At 46.5% G+C, this 23,060-nt stretch overlaps 2 protein-coding genes across 5 annotated transcripts; both read left to right on the forward strand.

Annotated features, from left to right (window-relative positions):
• The first annotated feature begins 376 nt into the window (after positions 1–376).
• LOC143323140 (synaptosomal-associated protein 25) lies at positions 377–9,236 on the forward strand. The gene is made up of 8 exons (XM_076734795.1): positions 377–483; positions 2,559–2,716; positions 4,007–4,048; positions 4,641–4,689; positions 6,103–6,214; positions 6,599–6,745; positions 6,906–7,050; positions 7,904–9,236. Exons 2-8 carry the CDS (start codon positions 2,645–2,647, stop codon positions 7,967–7,969), a joined length of 633 nt encoding a protein of 210 aa, XP_076590910.1. The 5' UTR covers positions 377–483; positions 2,559–2,644; the 3' UTR covers positions 7,970–9,236.
• Positions 9,237–9,531: 295 nt separating this feature from the next.
• On the forward strand, positions 9,532–19,590 carry LOC143323137 (uncharacterized). Of its 4 annotated transcripts, XM_076734789.1 has the most exons (7): positions 9,532–9,604; positions 11,256–11,634; positions 13,563–13,657; positions 14,220–14,376; positions 14,602–14,781; positions 16,954–17,408; positions 17,463–19,013. In XM_076734789.1, the coding sequence occupies exons 2-7, from the start codon at positions 11,493–11,495 to the stop codon at positions 17,844–17,846; spliced, it is 1,413 nt and encodes a 470-aa protein (XP_076590904.1). In that variant the 5' UTR covers positions 9,532–9,604; positions 11,256–11,492; the 3' UTR covers positions 17,847–19,013. The 4 variants fall into 4 exon arrangements, with proteins under 4 accessions (XP_076590904.1, XP_076590903.1, XP_076590901.1 ...); XM_076734788.1 differs by having other exon boundaries at positions 16,957–19,590; XM_076734786.1 differs by having other exon boundaries at positions 16,954–18,856.
• Positions 19,591–23,060: the final 3,470 nt, after the last annotated feature.

Raw genomic sequence — 23,060 nt, forward strand, 5'->3', positions numbered from 1 at the left:
CAAGTGAAGGTCTGGACGTCTGCTTCAGAAGACAAGAATACGGGACAGACAGTGTCTGAATGTGTGACTGACTGCTTTTATGTCTCGTCCTTTAAAGTAGATTAAAGGGGCACGAATAACAAAGACACATCATAAGACATCATCAACATAAGAGACAAAACAAAAAGTCCATCAGAATCAGGACTGAACAGAAATCGGTTAGAAAGTCACATCAGATCTCATGTGAGATCAAATCTCTGTGTGTTTACATACAGAAACACCTCAGTCCTGTGAGGACATCCATGTATTTGACATGAGGACCTTTGATTGGCAGAGATGTGCGTTTGGTGTCGGGCGGGGCGGGGCCGCTGTGGAGGAGAGGGGCGGTGCAGAGAGCAGAGGGAGCCGGAGATGCTGAGGAGACAACAGGTTTGATCCGCGGGCTGAAGACGGTTTGATCCGGAAAATCTGGACTCAGGGAGTCTGAGGAGGAGCCGATGAAAGGTAGGAAGGTGGTTTTTAGCGTCATTACGATCAGGTGATCAAACTTTATTCAGATTAAAGAAACTGTCCGCGTGCGCGTGTTTCACTTCAAGTCAACGCAAGTTTGATGAAAACAGCGACGTGTTGAAACAGAGTTTAAGGATCATTAATAACAGTTTAGTTTACTTCATTTGTACAGACTCAAAGTTCATTAACATGAAGTGACTGTCGGTGGAAGCATCGGCGGAAACTCTGCAGCCATCATCAAAGACGAGCTGCGTTCAGGAGAAGTTCAGTCACCAACGAGCTGCTCTGAGCGTCTCTGTCCTCTTTGTCTGCGTGCAAACAGAGAGAACAGAGAGTGTTTGACAGCAGGTGGACAGATCTGTCCTCCAGCTGCATGCATATGTACACAGTGTGTGTGTGTGTGTGTGTGTGTGTGTGTGTGTGTGTGTGTGTGTGTGTGTGTGTGTGTGTGTGTGTGTGTGGCTTTTTAAAGATCAGCGCCACCTGATTCATCATCAGTCATCATCTTTAAATTCAGTGTCTGCACCTTTGAAGTTCAGGAGCAGAATACTTGCGGTGAAGGTAGTGAAGTGTAGAACACACAGTAAAAGTACCTTCAGTACTTCGTCTGTGACACCTGTGGGTCAAAGTGCAGGTGTGGTGAACAGGTAGATCAGTGTGCAGCAGGTGGCAGGAAGGACTCACTGCTCACTGTCCTCTTCACAAACCTGTGAGGCCCACAGCTCAGTCTCTGCTGAGGAGACACACGAGCCGCGTGGGACGTCAGATTTTCAGTTTCTTGACTTTTCGTTTGCTAATCGGTCAAACCTCAGCTGAGTCGAGCTTCTCTGTGAGTCTCCTGCTTGGTTGACGCTGGATTTGTGTTGAATATGGTCAGAACATCCCAGTGTTCAGCCTGTTCCTGTCTGATGAACTGTGTTGTTTCAGCCGTTATCTTGTAAGCGTGGCAGAACTTTGATGCTTGACTAGAAACATTTTGGATTTTGCTTAATTTCTCCACTTTTGCAGATTGTTCACAAACACGTCAGAGTTCCTCGAAATCTGCAGGTCAAAGGTAAAGGTTCTGTTTTTACCAGCAAACCTGCAGCACAGCATGCTAACGGCTAACAGGGTGCACTCTGTAATGTAATGAAGAGCTTCCTCGTCATTATTCTGTGAATACCTTCGGACGTGTTCATCACTTTCTGTATTTTATCGACTCGTCGGCTCATCGTGTGATGTCACCAAAGAACACGAGGAGTCTTTCTTCTTTTCTTTGCCTCCCTCTGCTCCTCCTTCCTCGTCTTTATTCCAGCAGGTGCTGATTACTGTTGGGCCTAATTATGAAGCTCCAGCATGATAACACAATGTGTGAACAGAGGGGGATCTGCGGTGGGGAGGGGGCTGTTTTTAGGTTATTGTGAGGACCCCACACCTGGCTGGACATTCACACTGTGGGGACGTCAGATCAGAGAAAGGACACATTCATCTTCCAGCAGTGCAGGTTTTGTAGTTTTGACAGCAGCCACCTGTGCTTCAATCAAGCGGACTGGAAACAGGAAGCGGTCCTGTTCCAAACCGAAGTCCGCTCATTAAAGATCACTGAAGTCTAAACAGGAAGTCCGTGCTCTCGCTGAGCCGCAGTGACAGTTGATGTCCAGACATGCTAACATTTAACATCCCGCTAACTTTAAAAACGTACCAATCATGGAGCACTGACGGCCTGGTGTCGGCAGCCTGGTGTCAGGAGAAGCTGCTCCTGGAGTGATTGATTGGTTTCTCACTGCAGCTGTTGTGTGTTAATTTATTATTTATTATTAAAGTTATGGTGAAGTGAATGTTCAGATTAGTGCAGCTGCAGGTCGGTGAATCAGGCAGAAACTCTTTGTTCGTGCTTCTGAAACCCTTCAGCAAAGACGCTGCGTTCAAATGCCTGCAGTGTTTATGCAGCTTTAATCTGCATGTTTTCAAATGCAAAATCAATTTGACTGAAATGAAGCCGGTATGGAGACGAGGACGTCGTCCGTCTCTCGGCTCGTCTTCCTATTGTCACTCATTATAAGTAATGATGGTGTTGCTCTGCTCTCCAGGTGCCAAAACCACCTGATGCTTCAGCCTAATCTGGTCACCTGGGACTGAACACACACTCACACACACGCACACACGGACGGCCAACATGGCGTCAGACCCGCCCGTCTTGACAGAGCAGGAGGAGCTGCAGAGGAGAGCCAATCAGGTCACAGATGAGGTGAGTTCAGATCTGAGGAGCTGCTTTATGAAATATTAACAAACCGCTTTGAGCACCGGACGGTTTTACCTCGTTAGAATAACACAGGTAAACAGGAAGTGTTCAAAACAGGAAGTCGCCTCTCACCTTTCACTCCAGCCGCTGTGCTCGGCGTGCTTTTCCAGAGGCTCAAGAAAACTCAGATTTTAACCAATCAGAGCTCATCAACTCTAAAGTATTATTAAATATATTGTTCATTGTTTTTCTAATTTGGTACCAAACCAGAGTGAACACAGATCATATATGTCAGAACAAACAGCTCATGACCTCTGACCTCTCCGGTCGTCAGGCGACGTCACACAAACCACATCAAAGGATAAAACCCAAAGGTTCAGGTTACAGTGACAGACAGAGCAAAACGTTCACCTGGAGAGAATGTTTACCGTCTGTGGGCCAAAGAAAAGACTAAAAACGTGTCGAGACGAAGGACACAAATTACACGAGGCACACAAAACGTCCAGCGACACACACGCAGGAGACGGGAGGAGTGTTGATGTGTCACACCTCCCTCTGCCTGAGGGGACGCTCCCTTTACGGAGACCTGGCTCACCTGGTTGTCATAGAGACAACTGGTCTCCCAGTGCAACAGTCTATAGAGAAACATGAGGATGAGCTCATGCACACACACACACACACACACACACAGTGGGGATTAAAGGCTACTGCAGGTCAAAGCCATTTCTCACCTCATCATCCCCTCAGTGGGGATGTCCCTGGGGATTGACATGATATTTACACACACACACACACACACACACACACACACTCACACACACACACAGCATGGGGCAGGCAGACAGTTTCCATGTGTGGCAGCAGAGCAGTGTGGTGGTCGTTACGTCTGCTGCGTTCAGGGCCTGTGGTTTTACTGAACATCACTGAGCAACACTCAACGAAAACGAAACATAATGAGGATAAAACAAGATGAAAGACAGGATGAGTTTGTTGAGTGTAGTAAAAAGCTTGATGAAAGCCAGAAGAATAACATCATTTATTATTGTATTCAGTGAAACTGCCCAGTTTTGCAGGTTCAGATGAGCTGCTGAATGACACAATAGATGCAAACATCCATTGTCTCTATTTCACCTGTAATTTGCACCAAATTAGACAGTAATTGTCAAGAAAATGATGAGTTTACAGACCTGTTAGACGAAGGTGCAGCTTGAGGAAATGATGGAAACTAATCATGTAATTAAAACTCAACCATAAGAACGTTTTATCGAGCGTATTCTGATGCTTTTTGTCTTTCAGTCCCTGGACAGCACAAGACGGATGATGCAGCTGGTCGAGGAGGTACACACACACACACACACACACACACACACAGCCCTACAGCGATTAAAACTCATAAAGAAAGAAACCCAGAGAGAGCGACCGTCTTCATGGAGCTCTGTGCAGACGCTTTGTGTGCTTCCACCAGACGATCTAAACAAGGCGATGCTGGGACGTCTTTGACTCTGAGCTGCTGGCTTTGACACGCTGAAACCTGAAGTGGGCGGCAGCAGAGAGACAGAGGACGGGGCTACGCGCTGTTAGCCAGTTTAGCAATGATGTGCAGCAGCTTCATCAGTGAAGCCCCAAATTACACCCTGCCTGAGAGAAGCTATTAGCAGCTGGTTCCAGGTTATTTCTGTGGAGGTCAGTTCTCTTGCTGCAGATAGACGACCTTTGACCTTTGACCTTCCTCACTGCTGTTGTGTTCGAGGAGCTCAGACGTCGAGACGACCCCTGAGTTTTTAAGGGGTCTCTCGTCACAGGTGACGGTCGCGTGTTTTCTATCTGCAGGACGTTTCTGCTCGTCGTCACAGAGCTGACCTGAAACCAGCAGGGGGATCATGTCTGCGCTCACCTTCAGCCATGTTTTCTGTGTGCTCTTTCTCTCCAGAGTAAAGATGCTGGGATCAGAGCTTTGGTCATGCTGGATGAACAAGGAGGTAATCACTTCTACCTGATCTTCAAACTCTCCTGTTTCTCTGTGGTCAATAATGCTTCACACTCAGATGGACTGATTAGCTCTTCCAGGTCTTTGTTGTATGGATCAGCATGGTCCGTACATGTCGGTCAGAACACACCCTGGACCAATCAGATCCGTCGGTTAAAGCCGCCTGTTGCTTCCTGTCCGTCTCTGCTGTTGTTACGACGCCATAAACCCACCGCCATAAAACTCCTGTTCCTAACAGAGCAGCTGGAGCGTATTGAGGAGGGCATGGACTCCATCAACAGGGACATGAAGGAGGCGGAGAAGAACCTGACCGACATGGCTCAGTGCTGTGGTCTGTGTGTCTGGCCAATCAGGAAGTAGGTCTGCTTTCCAGGACCCGACTGGTGGCCTTAGAAGCTCATACTGGTGCCCAGTTCCATTAAAGGAGCTTAAACTATGGTGTGTACTGGAGATTGGCTCCACAGTAAGAACATCACCAGTTTACTGCATCTGCCCACATAATTAAATACACCAAAGAAGAAACAATATGTAGTTAAATACATAAACATATATGCAAATATATGTATATATGCACAAACACACAGACACTCCACAACTACACAAATCAAATGTACACATTATTATTGTTTAGCAAACTGAACTCTTATATTTGTAGTATTTTTTGTGTTGCGTAGCTTGTTTGCAGATGACGTGATGTCACCCTTTTGTCGTGGCAGATGGAGGGCAGGAAGTGATTTTCTGCAGAGGAAGCGCGATAACACACACTTCATAACGTAAACGTCACATCCAACATCTGTTTGTACCATCATCCATCTCGTCCAGTGCGGTTTTCGTTTCCTGCCCTCCGTCTGAATTTAACGTCACGTGACTGCAAACAGCCTATCCAGTACAGTCCTGCTGTCAAACAGCACATTCTGACTGTTTTCACCTTCCATAAACGTGACAGCCCGCCTTCATTCCCATCACCTGCCTGTGACCTCATAATGGAACTGGGCGCTGAGGCCAGAGTCCACCTGGACGCCCGGTTTGGCACCGCTCGGCCCGGTTTGGCCCAGTTTGCTCCAGTAGTTAAAGCAGAGAGACGTTTCTTATGATTTGTGAGTGGATGCTTTCAGTTTGTGCGCCTCGTGTTCGGTTGCTGGTGGCTGGTTTTTCAGTTCAGCTGTGGGGCTTCTTGGAAAAAGTTGGTGATGTTTTTCTTTTTTGGATTTTGTTTTGTCCTCCTCTTCCTCCTCCACTCCTCTCCACCATGTTCTTACCTCTTTCCTCGCTCCTTCTTATCCTCCTTCTCCTCCACTGCCACCTCCCTCATTGTCTTCCCCTCCTTCTCCACGTCTACCTTTGTTCCTCCTGTCTGTCTTCCTCTCCTTCCGCCTGCTCCTCCCTCCTCCTCCTCCTCTCATAGAGCAGTTGGAGCGTATAGAGGAGGGCTTGGATCAGATCAACTCTGATATGAAGGAGGCCGAGAAAAACCTGACTGATCTGGGCAAGTGCTGTGGCCTCTGCTCCTGTGATAAGTAGGTGGAGGTGTGTGTGTGTGTGTGTGTGTGTGTGTGTGTGTGTGTGTGTGTGTGTGTGTGTGTGTCCGTTCACCTGCTTCACATCATTCTGAGGTAAGTATGATGGTGAGCAGGACAGAGGCAGGTTTCTGCTGAAGAATTGATCCAGAATTGAAGGATTTTTCCATCCTCGTCATCGCTCTGTGTGACTCTGTTCATTCCACATGTTGCACGTGGATAATATTGATAAATGTGTCAGATTTAGTCTTTATTAGCTGCTTTAGCTCTTTTGTTGCCGGCTTGCTCTGCTGCTGAGATATCGAACAGACACTTTGCACTCAGAAACGCTCGCTGGGAGCAGATTTAACGCCTGTGTTCCTCTAACGACGCTCATCCTGTCAGGCTGAAGGCTTTTGAAGAGAGCGGGGCGTACAAGGCGGTGTGGGGCGGAGCCTCCGGGCAGGACGGCGTCGTTTCCAATCAGCCGCCGTCGTCTCGCGTCGTCGATGAGAGGGAGATCATGATCATGAGCGGAGGACACATAAGGAGGTAAATGAAGCTAAAGCGAGGCAGCTGTGGTGAGTGTGTGTTTGCTCTTCTTTAGAACACGCTGACATGTAATACGGCCATCATCCGTCACACGGGCAGCTGTCCAAACACAGCACGTTATCACACACACACACACACACTTTACTCTGCTCTGTCTCAGGGTGACTAACGACGCCCGAGAGGACGAGATGGAGGAGAACCTGGCTCATGTGGGCAGCATCATCGGGAATCTGAAGAGCATGGCGCTGGACATGGGAAACGAGATCGACACGCAGAACGTCCAGATCGAACGCATCCAGGGGAAGGTACAGCAGAGCGTGTGTCTGAGTCCACGTGTTCATGTCCTTCATCCAATCATGTGTTCACAAAGTGGTGAACTCGCTCCATCCTCTGTGATCGACTGAGTCTTTCCAGGACGCCCCTTTCATACCCAATCATGATCCTCTCACCTGTGACCAATCAGCCTGTTTACCTGTGGAATGTTCCAAACAGGTGTTTTTGGAGCGTTCCACATCTTTCAGTCTGTGAAATGTGTTGCTGCATCAGATTCACAATAAGCAGATATTTACAGAAATCGATGAAGCTGATGAGGAAGAACACGAAATATTTTGACTTTGTGCTGATTTCAGGTCAGTTTGTGTCAGAGAGGATTTGTTTTATCCAGCTTTTCTGGAATCAGGGTTTTACCAAGTAGCATCAGATGATACCAAAGTAGAGGAAGGTGTGTTTTATCCAACGCGTTCGGGCAAGAAGAATCAACCAAAATCAATAAGAAATCAGAAAGAAATCAGCCTTTCCTTCATTATGTAAACACAGGACTGAAACAGGCAGACGTTCACCTTCAGTTCTGTTTCTACAACCTTTCAGACCTCGTTTATGCTCTCAGAAGAGGTCTCAGTTTTCTCATCACTCTGATCCGTCATGCTTTCAGTGGTTTTTCATGATTTTCAGTACAAACTGTAAAGTTGCGTACTGCTGCTGAATGCCTTGCTCAAAGGCAGTAGTAGGAACAGCGGGATCTCCTCAGGTGGATGCACTGTGATGCTGACAGCGTAGTTTTGCACAGCCTGCTTTGTGAGGACTGAATGATAGACGCAGGGCTCCGGTGGTTCCGTCCCTCGGGTTCTTATTAGCATCTCTTCTTTCTTTTCTCTGCAGGCCATTCTCAACGTGTCTCGCATCGACGCCGCCAACCAGAAAGCCAACAACCTCATGAAACGATAGGAGGAGCGCTCTCCCGTTCCACTCTTTTTCTACTTCATCCCACTCGTGCTTCTGAATGCTGTCGCTGCAGTTATTCTCTGCTTTAAGTCGTGTTTTTAATCAGGAAAACGTCCTGTGGAGCGATGCGTCCACCAGTGTCAGCTGTGAGGTTTTAATGGCGTTAGTTCATCATCTCTTGTGTTTTGTTTTCCTGTTTATTCTCATAATCATCTGATAGCGAGTTGTACATTTACTCTGATACTGATATGACATCGCCCTCTTGAGATGTGCCATAGGATTATTGTGACTCCTTTTCTGTGGAGATTTCACAGCGAGGCCTTTGTCACTTTGCATTTCACACTGCGCATTTCCCCTCCAGGTGGCCTCTGTGAGCACAGAGAGCTTTAATGGTCCCTGTGGGGAAACTGGGTCACTGCAGCAGCATCATCACCACCAGCAGCAGCAGAGAGCGCAATCACACAAATATACAAAACAAGAAATTATTTCACAAAAGGTGGACATGTGGAGGACAACTCAGCGAGGAGTGGCTCCGTGGGCCGCGCCGTGCGCCCTCAGCCAACAAGTGGCCTTTTTCCACGACCGGACTAAAGGAAAATCAAGGATAACCTTATATGTGCAGAATAGCCTAAATGAGCAAATTATACACACAGCTATCAGTGACACCACTGTAAAACACACACCCCTCCCCCCTTTTCCAGTCTGAAATGTTCCACAGAGTGAAACACGTGCGTGATGGCGCCCTCTGCAGACCAAAGTGGGGATTGCCCACAAGAAGGAAACACGTATTCGTCCCCAGAGGAGGATCTCTGGCGACACCAAGCGGACAAACGTGGAACCTGCTGCTCCCGGCCTCTCCATCTTCTTTCTTCTCCGTGTTGATGTAAAATGGTGGTGAAATCTTCATTCCCTCATTTGAAGGAGAGTCTGATCTCATCTAGGTTTTTGCTCACACTCACATGAACCACAAATTTACTTGAGAATTTCATTATTTTACTTTTTTTTTCATAATAGCCACTTGCATCATGTTGTGTTGGCTCTCTGTTGCTGTTGTTGTTCACAAACAGCCAGTCTTGACCTCCATTGTGGTGGAATTCACATCCTATGGTTTGTGTTCATTGGTGCAGGAGAATGCAGATCGTGACCTTTGCTGAGCTGAACAGGCCATGCTGTCACACAGCAGGGCAAAGAGGCAGCTGGAGAGCATGCATATCGGTGTTTTTTGTCATTAAATACTAAAATATGGACGCTATGAATAAAAACTGTGCTCAAAAATATGGCGTGCATGGCCTTGGATGAATGTCGTGGGTGGGGGGAAGGGTTGTCTGGGGGGGGTTCTGGGCATCGTGAGGAGGTTTAATCGTCAGTTTTTCACATGAAATACCAAAAATATGAGTTAATTGTGCAGAATTCGTGAGTTTTGTGTTTGGTGGATTTGAAACTGGGGCTGATTGGTGCACGCGGTATCTGGGGCAGCTGGGGGCGCGCAGCGGGCTGAAAATGTTGCGCGTTCAAGGGAAGAAAAAAAATCTCTCGCGCTGCGGAGTCTGCGCAGTTCCGTTCTTCTCGTCACTCCGAACTTTCGGGAGAACCGCACGGAGGGAGGAGAGGAGGGAGAGAACAACGCCATTTTTCCTGGTAATTTCCCCCCACACAAACAGCTTTTAACCCCACACGCCGCGACTAATCCTCAATAACTGACCGTGCGCGTACAGGTTTAACGTGGAAAAGCATGTGTAGCTACTACAACGCGATAAAAACAGAGCGTACCGCCCAAGCTAGCACACATCTCGTCCGTATCTCGGCCACCGATAGTCGCGCAGCTGCGTTTGAGAGCAGCGGTGCTCAAACGCAACGCGCTGCTCTGTAAACGCGCGTTTTACACCCACGATAAATCCACGTATCGATACTGAAATTCGCGTTCAGTCGTGTTTCGCCGCCGTAACGTTGCATTTCAGCGGTACGTCGCTGCTAGATATGGCGGAATCAGCGCGGTGGTCCCCGTGTGAGCTGCCTGGCACGAGCAGCAGGGGAAGAGGCAGGCGCGAGCTCAACAAAGACACCGGAAGATCGCAGCTGATTGACTCAAACGGACCACGTGGTCAGAGCAGACGCAACGCTCATTTAAATCATTTATATTGATTCTCGACGGTTAATGTGTGAACTTTTACGTTATCGTCCGTATCTGTAGCGGCAGACTGTGGTAAATAACATTTAATTAGAAAAGTTAGAGCCAAACCAAAGTGATTAAAAGGAGAAAAGAGAAAGCCAGTTATTCGTTTAAGAATTAGTTAATATAGTTTAACATAGTCTTTACTTCCAAAGGTGTCTTATTGACCAATATTTTGTTTGTCTCGTTTACTTGGACACGTTTTCACACTACAGCAAAACACTTCTCGTCCTTTGGTGCAAATCTTCACCAAAGCACTTTAATTTGAAAATCCAACCGGAAGGGGGCGCTTCAGGGACACAAGCGAGGGAAAAACAACATGTTCTTTACCTACAGCCGACTGTTCAGAAGCTTATGCTCAAATATGTCTTTTCTTTCTCTTTATTATTTTCAGATATCTCTATTTGAGTTGTTCCTCATAGATTTTCTACCACAGCTGTGGCGGTTCCATCGTGTGGAAACCTCTTTTTTTTTTTTTTTAATGAACCTACCGGCTCTGATGAGCATCTGTAGTGTTTTAATGAGATGTTAAGACTCTGAGGAGGTGCACAGCCTGTCACACTGCTTCAAGTGGAGCATGAGTGGACAGCTTTGACTCAGCCGTACCTGTAACCTTCACCTGTGTTACCCGTTGTTACCTGAAGTCATCAGTGGTGCTCGCTGTCTATAAAATGAGCAGGGGAGTCTTCACAGGCAGATATCATAATGTCTGGAGATTAATTTTTGGGTGCTTCACTTTGTGACCGTGAAGTGCTGAGCTTATTGTCAACGTGTCGTTGAACCAGTGCTGCCAGCGCAGTTTTGCAGTTATATTGGTAAGAAGAAGCGGCTGTATCACAGCTGTGTACTTGGATACTGGGTTATACTGCCACCAAGTGTCAGACAGGCAGGTCCACCATTGCTTTAAATTTCTTGAATATTAACGTGCTTAGATGTAGCTGTTAATGCCCCTGATAATCAGAAATGTTCGTATAAAACATTTGCTCAGAAATGCGCACGAGGCCGGTCCATCGTTTGAAGTTCATCTGCAGAAGAGTGCAGTGTTCGGTGTGTTGTGCATTTCAGGAGAAGTTACTGACATCGTCTTTTTCTGTTGTCTTCTCTCCCGGTCTCTGTCAGTCTTTTTCTCTGTCTTGCGTTCTCTCCTCTGTGTCCTCCCTCTCTCCTTCATCCTCCTCCACTCCTCTTCTCTCTCTGTCTCTCTCCTCCTCCTTTGCAGACCAGACTGGCAGGTGGCTCAGGAGGAGACAGTCCAGGAGGGCGGTGACGTTGGACTCTGTACCAAACTGAGTTGTAGTGGGCCGTCAGGAGGAGAAGAGGAGGAGGGGGAGGAGCGGGCGAGGGCGGGGTGCGGCCATGTCAGTCCCATGGCGCGATGAAGACGAGGAGTCTAGGGTAGGAGGAGTAAGAGGAGGGATGAGAGCCAAACCGAGGTTCTCCTTCACTGAGGTCAAACTGCTGCTGGAGGCGGTGAAGAGGAACAGATACATCATCCTCAGTGAGTAGGAAGGACTGTGTGTGTGTGTGTGTGTGTGTGTGTGTGTGTGTGTGTGTGTTGGCTTTTAGAAGGAGATTATCTTTGTTCCTTTTGTTTGGTTGGATGCTTGGAAGCTCGTAGAAAGTGATTCAGAAAGGTGACAGATTCGGTTCTGATATTAGAGCTGTGAAGGGATAAATGTCGCTGGCTCTGGAGGAGGAAACATGAGGCTCTCCTGGGTCATCGAACGATTTGACATGTTTATGTTATGACCACCAGTTTCAGGTGTTTCACCTTCACTCCTGAGAATCGCAGTTTGCCTGTTAACTTTCCATGGCGGGCGGGTCTAAATACTAAATAATCTACATCAGGATGCTTTGGAGTTGCAAAACATGGCAACATAGTTGTTTTTAGGTTGTAAAATCAGTTTTATCTAATATTCTTAAGCTCCCACCAGCCATTAGCAGTGCACGGGACAAACTTGATAATTGGACGTTTCTTGCCAAAAAGTCACTAAATGCAGTCGTAGTTAACTTCTCCCTGAAAGTTTTTAAGTACACAAGCTTCTACCTGAACAATCGGATATTTTCTAACACATTTATTCATCTTCTCTTCTGATGGTGTATCAGGGGGAGTTTAATGCTGATTCAAGTCGTAAAAGTGCCCCATCTGTGAGTCAGATAATACCGTCTATGGGAAAAATAAGTGGGATTTTTACTTCCGGAAGCAGAGGCGTCCAAAATATCTCCCACAAGCATTCAGCTTTGTGTAGCTGCTGTCAGTTACCTTGTCATTGAGCCACAGCATCGAAACACATGAGTGTGCTGAATAATTTACATATAGCAGATTTATGGAGCTCTAAATACTACAATACTCAGTAGCCCTAGCTGCCGCTGATATTGAGAGGAGGCCAGTCACTGAATCCATCCACAACTCCCCCGTAGCATTCAGGGGACATACCCTGTTTTTGTTGACGCAGGGTGAATTAATAGTGTTACGAGTCAGTGTTTACTTTGGCATGGATGTAAAGTGTTTTTGTGGACTCGTCAGGATTTGTTAAAATGTCGTACTTCTTAAAGGGAGTTTGGTGCAGTGATTTCCACAGAGAGTGCAGGGAGCTTCCCTTCACTTCAAATACTGTGTGTATATTTTTTAAGGTGTTTTTTAACTGCTGAAGTACGATGAGGTCGTCTGACATTCACTGACTGTTCAGTTATTGGCTCACCTGATGGTTTACAGTCTAATGAGGTGTGTTTGTATTGATACTGTCGGTGGCTGATCAGGTTAATTATCAGCTGATTGCACTCAGTTTCTAGCAGCACTGTGCAGTGAACGGTTTCCCTTTGTGAACATGTTTCTAAATCCTGAACATGATGTCTTTGATGGTGTTATTAATGATTCCCGATGAAAGTTGAAAACTCAACATTCTCGTTGCCTTTTTTAAAGCTTATTTTTCAAGTACCATTAACATGAATTGACCCATAAACAGCGAATGTTTCCCTGTGTGATATGACCTCTTTCTGTCAGCTGCTGTGCTTCTACTGACGAGAAGAGACGTAATCATCACTTATTGCTGTTGCACCATTGGTTTTTGGCCACGATGCTCCATTAAATTTGGATGTATCAAAGGCTAAGGCGGCCTTACCCCGAAAATGACTTTGCATGTCAATGAAAAACACAATCAACACCTCAGACATCATGTATGGAGGTCCATGTCAGCTGTCGGTTGAAGCTTCTTTTGGTGGGTTGGGGGTCAGATGTCAGGTGTCAGTGCTGGCACTTCGGTTTCCATGTAAATTGTGTTCTGTGTGCACTTTAATCTGCATGGAAGGATTTTTACCAGCAGAGGGAGAACATGAGCCAGATGAGCTCTGTGGAGTGACAGTACCTCCATCCTGGACCCATGTCTCTCACATACCAAGTCTCACATCTTATGTCCGCCCCTGCAGGGAAGTTCAACCACGGTGTGTCGGCCGAAGCCAAGAAACAGACCTGGGCTGAAATCACCGATCAGATCAACAGTCTGGGAGAGAATCACAGAGAGGTTTGTTTGTCTTACTGGTGCTCGCTGTGGGCCCGCTTTTTGTTGACTTGTTTGTAAATTTTAGGCACACACTCGGATATAATGTTGTTTTAGTCGTAAACAGAGCGCCGACTGCTCGTTTCAGTCCGTCCGGCTACTTTATTCAATTAGTTTTTGATTGTAATAAAAGACATTTTATGACCACGAGCCTCTGCCGCTGAGAGGTTGAGTCCTGCTGAGTGGAGAGTCGACTTCAGCGTTTGACAAATATTGGCAAAGTAATTGATGACAAAACTCATTAAGAATCGGATTGATTGCACAGAGGGGACGTCTTCATCGGGGAGGCGGCAACTTACGACCCTGCAGTGAACGTTAAAAAGTCCACTGAAAGCACAAACTTTTATGAGCTGAGTGAATGAACATATAACTGATTTATGTTTATTCTTCACAGTAGAGCCATGTTTACGACTGAAACCGGCCGATGTCACATGAATTCACTTCTGTTCATTGACTAATCTGCTAAGTTCAGGAGCAGAGAACCGTCACAGTAGAACACTTTAAAGGAGGATCTGTTTCCTCACAGGTGCGTCAGATCATGAAGAAATGGGCGGATCTCAAATGTGATGGAAAGCGGCGCATCATAGCCCTCCGGGGCCCAAATGGCAACAACCTGAGGAAGAAGAACCTGGGCCCTGTGGAGAGGATGGTCCATAAGATACTGATGATGAGTCCCAGAGGAGGTGAGGAGAGGAGGGCCGAGCGTCCTCTGTTGGATGGTGTCTGCATGGATGTGTTGCCTGTCTTTATCTCCAGCATGAAGAAAACACCAAAAATCAAATGCAGCAGCAAACAGAAAAAGCAGTGCTGCTGAAATTTGTGCAAAACATCAAAGAGGCAACAAAACAAAAACCCCAAAGGCAGAAAGTTTCTCCTTAATTAACTAGTTTTTATTTGATGTTTCACAGACGGCAACAGTGATCTGGAGTTTGGCGAAGACGACGATTTTTCAAAGATTTACAGTAAAGACCCGCCCTCAAACCCTCCCCCCTACTCCTACCTCAACCTGACGGACAGTTCCTACTCCTTACCCGGAGGATCCTCCTTTGACATTTCTCCTCTCTCCTCACCTGAGAAAGAACTTGGAGGTAAGTCGATCTGAATGCTAAGAAAAGCATCGAGTGTGTCCTGCTGACAGGGCAGGAAATCCACGTGTACGTTGTGCGTACTAATGTGAAAGTTGACCAGTCAGTGGACGAGTTAGTAAACGGCTGGTTTCATTTTTATATGTGAACGGAGACTTTCTGAGCTTCAGGTTCATGGTAGAGAGGAGACAGCAGCACAGTCAATTGACAAGAAAAGCAAACTATAAATATATAAAATATGCTGTGATAGGTACAAGTATATTAAAATAAACAACATACATTTAAAAGCATGTGCCCCGGCTCTCTTACCAACTCTTAAACTATATACAGGTAAATAAAAAATAACAAGTTGTTCGCAGTTATTTGACATTAAGATCAGGTGGAGGGCAGGAAGTGAAAACTGCGAAGGACGAGATGGACAGTTCTTACTGTGTTTAGATGAAATTATGAAAGATACAAACAAAGTCAGATCATATGTTGGATGTGACTCAGCAGATAAAACAACCAGCTGCTCGTTCAGACGTCATTCTGCTCGAGAAAACAAATGAAAGCAGACAAAAGTCTGGAGGTAAAAACTTTCCTGTTAGCAGTTGGTCCACGACCTCGGTACCAAAGTGCTTCAGGATGACTGTTGTTTGGTTTTTTCAAGGCTGCGTAGCTTTTATTGACCTGTGGATTAACTGACCTACAAACGTTCAGCGCAGCGGTCCAATGTTGACGTTTTACGTGACGGTTGTTAGCTAGGTTAGCCACTCACAAAGGTCCAATGAAACGCCACTAAAGACGTGAATCGTCTCAAAACAAGACAGGGTACGTTATTAATGTTCATCTGTCTTATGAGATACCGTTAACGCTGATTGAACAAGTGTTCGTCGTGTTTCTTGTGGCTGTTACTTTAAATCTGTCACCATAGATTTAAAACAATAGCTAATTACACCACTTCCACCATTAGCCGACTCAGCTCCTCCTGACTGCACACAGTTAACGAGACATTTTTTTCAGTGTTTTTTGTTCACCCTTATGAACAACTTTTGGTACTGGGTAAAAGCTCCTCGTGGTTCTCAGTGTGTTATCGTGCTTCCTATGCAGAAAATCACTTCCTGTCCTCCATCTGCAGTTTGCAGAAAAATGATCCCAAACTCCTCTATGTGGTCTGGAAAAACATCTTTAAAAAATGTTTCGTTCCCTCTGCGATCGTCACCCTGAACAGACTAAAACAGGCAGCTGCCCTCTGAGCTGTCATCAGATTTCTGTTACTTAGTGACAAAAAGTTTTCTCATTTTTAAAGAGAGAAAAGATGTGCAGTATCAAGACTACTTGACTTTGTTAAATATCTTGATTGGTTTTAACCATTTGGCAAACATCCACTTTTAATATAAAAGAAAAAGCCTTAAAGAACACTAAGAAAAGAAAAGTTTATCTTTGTACAACAGTCTGAACAAGAACCTCCACAGTGAGAAGAGGACGTTGAAACAAGACTTAAAGCATTTTGTGGGATTTAGTGCCATCTAGTGGTGAGGTTGCAGATTTCAACCTTTAACGGCTGCTAAAAACGCGAAGGTGCAGTCAGTGCAGGGTTTGTCCGTTCTGTTACTCACAGAAACTCACTTTCTGTCCATAGATCTGACTGAATCTTCCTCACTGGACCTTTAATAAAACATCAAAGTTTGAAAAAACGGGTCAGTTCCGTAGTTTTAGAGAATAGTTCAGGAAGTTGTGCCGTTAGGGTTAGGTTGGTTTCTGTGCCCTGACTTTGAGCCCCTCACGACTGGAAACAGGGAATCCAATAGATGAAATGCCCATTAATGAGACCTCACACTGGTTTTAGCCAGTTTAAACTGGTTGAAGTTTAGGAAGTCTCTAAAACAGGGAAAAGATAAAGATACTAAACGGTTCCCCCGATGACAGACGTCCTCCACAGTCGTTCTGCCGACCGCAGTCAGATCCTGAAAAATAAGTAATTAGCGACATCTAAAGAGTGTTTGGACTTCACAAAAACAAAGCAGTGATTATAATTTCTTAAAAGTAAAGTTTTATCATGTTTTTTTTTTTTTTGGTTGGAAACATCTGGTGGGCCAAATCGAAGCTTGTGGCGGCCCAGCTTTGGCCTGCAGGCCTCGCTTTGGGCAGCCCTGCTGTGATGTGAATGACACGTTCTTTCTCTCTGTGATCCAGCAGAACGGACGGCAGACTTTGAGGACAACGAGGACTCCAAGTTCTCCTCCTATCCTCCCTCTCTTCCTGCGCCCTCCTCCACCTCCCTGGACCCCCTGCCTGACGTCCTGCTGAGGATCAAGCCGGTCCACACCTACTCCCGAAACAACAGCCAGAACAGCGCCTCGTCCAGACCTCCGCCTGGACCGTCTTCCTCTGTGGCCTCCACCTCTTCCGTTTTCCCTGATGCAGACGCCGCCTCGTTCTCTGCTGCGCCTCCCCCGCCGCAGTCCCCCACAAGCTCCAACATGACTGCCTCCTCTGTCCCTGCTCCCTCCTCCTCTTCTTCCACCTCATTCGCTCTTCCTCCTGCCTCCTCCTCTAAATCTGCTGCAGCCAATGACTCTACCTCTCACCATGCGCCCTCCACGTCCTCCAACCCACCACCTCCTGCTCCTTCTGCTTCCTCTGTTGCTGTATCCTCCTCTTCCGTTGCTCCCTCCTCTTCTGTCCCCTTCAACTCTCATCAGCCTTCTCCCTCCTCCTCAGTCCTCCCACCCAATCATACCACCACCTCAGGCTCAAACCCATCTGACCCTCTGCCAGCTGGAGCGTCCTCCCGCAGGGCCCAGGACCACGTGGCCCAGATGGCCTCTCAGAGCCTCCAGCAGCAGCGAGCCAGCAGGATGCTTCTGACCTCGGTGTCTCAGTCTCTGGAGACGTTGGCTCAGTCTGTCCAGCTGCTGGTGGAGAGCCAGCAGGAGTTTGTGCAGGAGTCTCTGCTGCTGCAGAGGGAGACGGTGGACATCCTGAGGGATTTCTCCAACACCACGCTGACTATGCTTAGAGACAAAGCTAACAGTGGACAAATGGCTACACATCATCATCATCATCACCCGGCTTCACGCTTCTGAAAAATTGAGCCTTTCAAAAGAGTGTGCAGGTACATCTTGGCAATAGATTACAGGCAGTCAGCCAATGAGGAGTCCCTCTGATGTAAACGTCCATCGTGTTGGTGAAAATCGTGAAAGAGACGTCTGATGTCTGACTTGACCAGTTACTTCATGGCTGAAAATGGGACAGAATGTTTGCTGGGGCACCGACACAAGCAGTCTGTGTGTCCAGGTGAAGGTTTATACGTCAGACGAGCTGACCGAAGGAGGCACCTTCTTCGCACTGAGACCCGGTCTGTGTGTGCGCCTCCTCACGCTTCATGCGGTGGAGGACGTGTCCACAGAAACGAGTGAGCTCCTCTTGCATGTCCTTGGCATCCCTTAGCTCCCTCCTGAGCCTGGTACTTCCTGGAAAGCAGCTTGGAGCAGAGGTGGTGGAGCCACAGGACGCTGTTCTGGAGGTGGGAGTTACTCCAGCTGTTTCCATTCTCCTGCTCCTTCAGTCTGTCAGTCAGTGTTACGCCTCCTGGCAAACGAACAGCTCCTCATCACGTCAGTGATGTGGACCAGCATCAGTCCAGTTTCAGAGAGTTTGAGTTTGGAGGTATTGACAGGAGGGTGGGCTGCTCCGTTCAGGAGGAAGCTCCCCTTCTTTTGATTGGTTGTTTTGACCAGCACATTTCCCCAGAGGAGGTCACGTGTTCAGAGTGTAGCACCTGCTCAGCAACAGGCCAGAAACCTGAAGAAGGACGTTCTCCACCACCTCCAGAGACGTCAGCGTTCCACTGTTCTCTCAGTCGATGCCCCCAAACTCAAACTCTGTCTCAGAGTCTTCTGCTGGTCGAAGGTGTCCCAAGCATTCGGGGAGTCTGGAGGCCAGCAGCCCTGAACGCAGCGGAGGTTGTTCAGTCCTATAAATCTGTGAGTCTGGTTCTGCTGCTTCTGTCTGGCTGCTCAGCTCTTTGGAGATGAAATAATAAAAAGTTAGTGCTAAAACTAAAATCTTCTCCTTTCTTTACGGGACACTGGCTTCATGTGAAGTTTGGGCTGTGAACAGTTAAATGAGTAAAGATGACCTGATCTGCTGACGTCATTATTTAGAGGTGCTGCATCTTTTCTTGGTCTTCCAGAGCTCAGCCTGACCTCCATCGTTCCTGTTAACTCCTGTAGCTGCGTAGAGGAGTCACGTATTTATTTTCATACCACATTTCATATCCTGTATGCTCGATGTGCTTCACACACACCACAAATATCAACTAAGTCAAATAAAACTTCGTTTGGTTTGTGAAGGTGAAGATAACACCTGGGGGGTATTCCAGGTAGGAGCTTCAACAAACAGTCTGTCGCTGAACTCTGAGGTGGGAAACTCTGAGTATCCGGTTCCAGAACAGCTGATCTGAGTGAGTTCAATGTTCACTTTGACTTAAGCGCGTGCACAACCACTATAAAAAGACATCATCAATGGAGCCGCGACACCACGAGTCACCATGACAACTGAAAAAAAAGATGAAGTGATTTTCCCCTGATGGAGCTGGAGGTCTGACTGCAGGCCTGCAGGAGTCTGAGCGCATGTTTAATGTGTCAGTGCTGCAGAGAGAGAAACGGCGCGAGACCGAGTCAACGCCTGAGTTTGAAGGTACGATTCCACCGACTTAACGTTCAACCGTACCCACGATCGGAGCACACAGGTGTGAATAGAAACAGGAATAAAATTGATTTTCATTTAGGTGCAATCCAACAGGGGAGAAAAGAACTTTGAAGCAGCTAAAAATAAAAAATAAAAACATTCAGAAAGTTAAGACATGTTTTACTGAGCTATGATTGAACTTCACCTTGATTTGAATTTGATTTTTTAATTGATTTATTAAAGTAAATATTAATTCAGTGGCTTCTTCATGAAGTAATTTAAAGCCCTGACAACATGTTGTTTTAACGCGTCATCTCACCGAGCAGATTAACTCTTGATACAATGTTTACACGTTTTTATTTCGTATTGAAGTTATTTAAAATGTGACGATGTGTCCACCAACACTCAGTAAAATACTAATTTAAAAGATTAACTTTTGAGTTCTGCTCAGCCAACAAAGAAGGCAGAGGCCCGAAAAACGGGTGGAGGCCACCGTGACCGACGGTGAGGGCGTCCCCGGGGGAGGCTCACCTGAGCCTGTCACCCCCAGGACACGAGAGCCGACATCAGACACGAGTATACACTTGTGTCTTTTGAAAAAATAAAACTTATATATAAAACTTGTTATATATAAAACTATATAAAATAGGTTTAAGGTGAAATATGTTAATGGTTGAACTATATTACAAATCCTAATAATCCTAATAAATCATACCGTTTGATGAAAAGCGGCAGCGTTCGAACAGATATTAAACGACAGGAAATCCAATCTGGGTTTGAAGATTCTCTCGCGACGTAAAGCATTTCTGATCAGCTGGGCTTCGATATCAGTCGGATTGGGAGTGAACGTCAATCGATGTCTGACAGCTTTCTTCAGGTGGGAGGAGACAGGTAGAAACTCAGGGTTTCTTATAGTGAACCTGCCAGCGAGCAGGTGAGTTCAGAGTCTGTTACCATGGTGACTGACAGAGTTTCAGGCTTAACTTACTCGAGCACCTGGATGGATCTTCTGTCTGTGATCTCCAAAGTTTTGGGTCACTGGACGTCTGATGTCACTGACACACTGACCGTTGATAAGGCTGAAGGTTACTGTGTGGAATGTGTGATGGAGCATCAGCATGTCAGCGGTCAGATGGAACCACGTGCTCTTTCCCGACGTTTCCTCATGACCGTGAGGAAGTCCTCACAAGCCGATGAAGGTCGGACCTCGATCGAAGTCACCTGACAGCTCAAATCTCGGGGCCAAACGTTTGCGTGGTGCTCGTTTCTGTCTTTGTAAAACTGGACAATAATAAATAATAAAACACTGATCTCGCCTGAAATGGTGAAAAGGTCGTCGTTTACTCGCTTTGCTGTTCTCAGTGAGTTTGTGTGTGTTCATCGGTTATTCGGTCGTTTGGGTTTTTTTTTTTTTTTTTAGTTGTAATTAAATGGATTTTATCCCAAAAGAAGAAGAACAGTGAAACGATCAGTCGCAGATTTTTCTCACATGATCGTGAAGTGAAACGTCGACTCCTCCCTGCAGGTGAGTCTCCTCTGAGCTGTCTCACCTGTCCTCCTCCTGAGGTAGGGCGGGACATTCCTAACAGGTATGTGTTGAAGAGGGTCAGATGGATGGTCGCAGGATGTTTTCTTCTTCGTGTTTTATTTGTGGCAGACTGAATCATGGCGGAACATTAGCAGAGTTTTAAAACATGATGTCAGAAAACGTTGATTTATGTGCCTGAGTCGTTGTTTTCTGTACGTTTTAAAAGGTTCAGCCCGTTCAAACAGGCTGGCGGTCAGTGGACGATCAGAGGACCGACCCTGAGCCGTCAGTGCCGCTCAGCTCCGCCCGGGCTCAGAGGCTGGGTGTCCTGCTCAAAGGCAGCGCGGCAGGAGCCGTTCAGAGCAGGAGGCCCGTCCTCCTCACTCCTCACTCAGTTCTGTGTGAGTGGAGGAGGCTCATTCTGCTGCCATCAGTCTGCACGTGTGACTTCAAGGTGGTCACAGCTGATCACGTGGAGGGTAGAAACATGAGTAATATGTTTTTAACGTGGAGTAAAAATTCACTTCCTCAAAGTGTGTTAATAAAGTTTTTATTGACGTGATGGTTGATGCTAATGTTTCGCCGCTTTCAGTCCAGAGTCTGAAAAAACAAACAAACAAACAAACAAAAACTTCTTGTCGTCTGGTGGGAGTTCATTGAACGCAGCGTGAGAGGTTCACGGTAAGTAAACGCTGCACAGGTGGACGGAGCGACATCCTGCTCCGGGTCACCTTCGACATTTCTTCTCTTCAGCTGCTTGCTGGCGCTGCGCACGAGCTGAACGTTTGTCGACGGTTCAGAGACGCGCTGGTTAACCGCGATAAGCGTTCTGCTCTGCGGAGGATGAAGGGTAATCTTTGTCATCATCATCATCATCATCATCATCATCATCATCATCATCGCTGAATGTTTAGAACGCAGACTTGATGTAGAATAAAGAGCCTGGCAGTCTTCAGCTTTCTGGAAATACACCAAAGTTTCAGAGGATCAGTTCAGCTCATGTCGGTGTGAATGTTCAGGACGTTCAGTTTGTCCTTCGGCCTCCTTCGTCCTGCTCGTAGCGTCCGCAGACCCTCCGACCGACTGACCCACCAAACCAAGGCGACTGTCGGCTGCGACGCCAGACGGTTGATGTTTCCTACAGTCCTGCCAATAAAGAGTTAATGATTAAAATGACTTTCAGAGTTTACAGAAATAAAAGCAGTCTGGTGATTAAAGATCTTAACAAAGTGTTCATCGCAGCCTGATGCGTCCTCTTCCTCTTCCTCTTCCTCTTCCTCCACTGATGTCTTAGAAACTGTTAAACACATCGCATCAGTTCATTCGGACTCTCACATTCTGCTTTTCTTAAAAACATATATGTTTTTAAAGTCTGAGTAGGAACCAATGACACACAGACAGGAAGTCAGGGAGTATTTAGAGACGGACAGACGTTTGTTCTGTTGAGCCAAAAAAAAAAACAAAAACAAAACAAGAGCAGCAGTTTGTCCTGTTGCAGCTTCGAGCTCATGACCTCAGATACACGTCACGCCTCACCTGCCTGTAAATGAAGCACGGAGGCGTTCAAACGGCGTCTCGCTGTGCCGCTGACTTCTCTGTCTGCTGATTGGCTGAAATCTTCGCCGTCCAATCCAGATGGTCAGCTGACCAGCTGCAGGTGAGGTGACGGACAGGTCTTTTTTTTTTTTTTTTTTTAAATGAATTTTATTGAATGAAAGTCACATTTCAGGCATATTTTACTATTAACTATAAAAGATGTTGAAACAGCTTCAAGATGAGGAAAATTAGAAAAAACAAAAATTAGAAAAAACAAACGACAAAACAGAAGGTGACCAGTGAGGTCTGACTCCAGGAGTAAGTACAGTTCAAGTACAGAACAAAGTCTCAGGGCATTTTTATTCAACATGAAAAATCAGGATTTCTTTCTAGGCTCAGTTCATTCTTCCATCCGCTGACGTGGGGTTTGATCTGTGAATGTAAGGTTTACCGAGCAGAATTCAACTTTTTACCAAGAAGTCCAAGTTTTTCTCCTCCAGCTGTGCTCCGACTGTCAGTTCAGCTGTTGTGAAGTGATTTGTTG

The sequence above is a fragment of the Chaetodon auriga genome, chromosome 7, assembly GCF_051107435.1.
Source record: "Chaetodon auriga isolate fChaAug3 chromosome 7, fChaAug3.hap1, whole genome shotgun sequence".
In the NCBI taxonomy this organism is placed as follows: Eukaryota; Metazoa; Chordata; class Actinopteri; order Chaetodontiformes; family Chaetodontidae; genus Chaetodon; species Chaetodon auriga.

Excerpts from the sequence above, each read along its gene's own strand:
- LOC143323140 (XM_076734795.1), top strand. The coding sequence starts at position 2,645 with ATGGCGTCAGACCCGCCCGTCTTGACAGAGCAGGAGGAGCTGCAGAGG. Across the intron at positions 4,049-4,640 it reads TGATGCAGCTGGTCGAGGAG|AGTAAAGATGCTGGGATCAG; the intron begins GTACACACACAC and ends CTTTCTCTCCAG. Across the intron at positions 6,746-6,905 it reads AGCGGAGGACACATAAGGAG|GGTGACTAACGACGCCCGAG; the intron begins GTAAATGAAGCT and ends GCTCTGTCTCAG.
- LOC143323137 (XM_076734786.1), top strand. The coding sequence starts at position 11,493 with ATGTCAGTCCCATGGCGCGATGAAGACGAGGAGTCTAGGGTAGGAGGA. Across the intron at positions 13,658-14,219 it reads TGGGAGAGAATCACAGAGAG|GTGCGTCAGATCATGAAGAA; the intron begins GTTTGTTTGTCT and ends GTTTCCTCACAG. Across the intron at positions 14,377-14,601 it reads GATGATGAGTCCCAGAGGAG|ACGGCAACAGTGATCTGGAG; the intron begins GTGAGGAGAGGA and ends GATGTTTCACAG.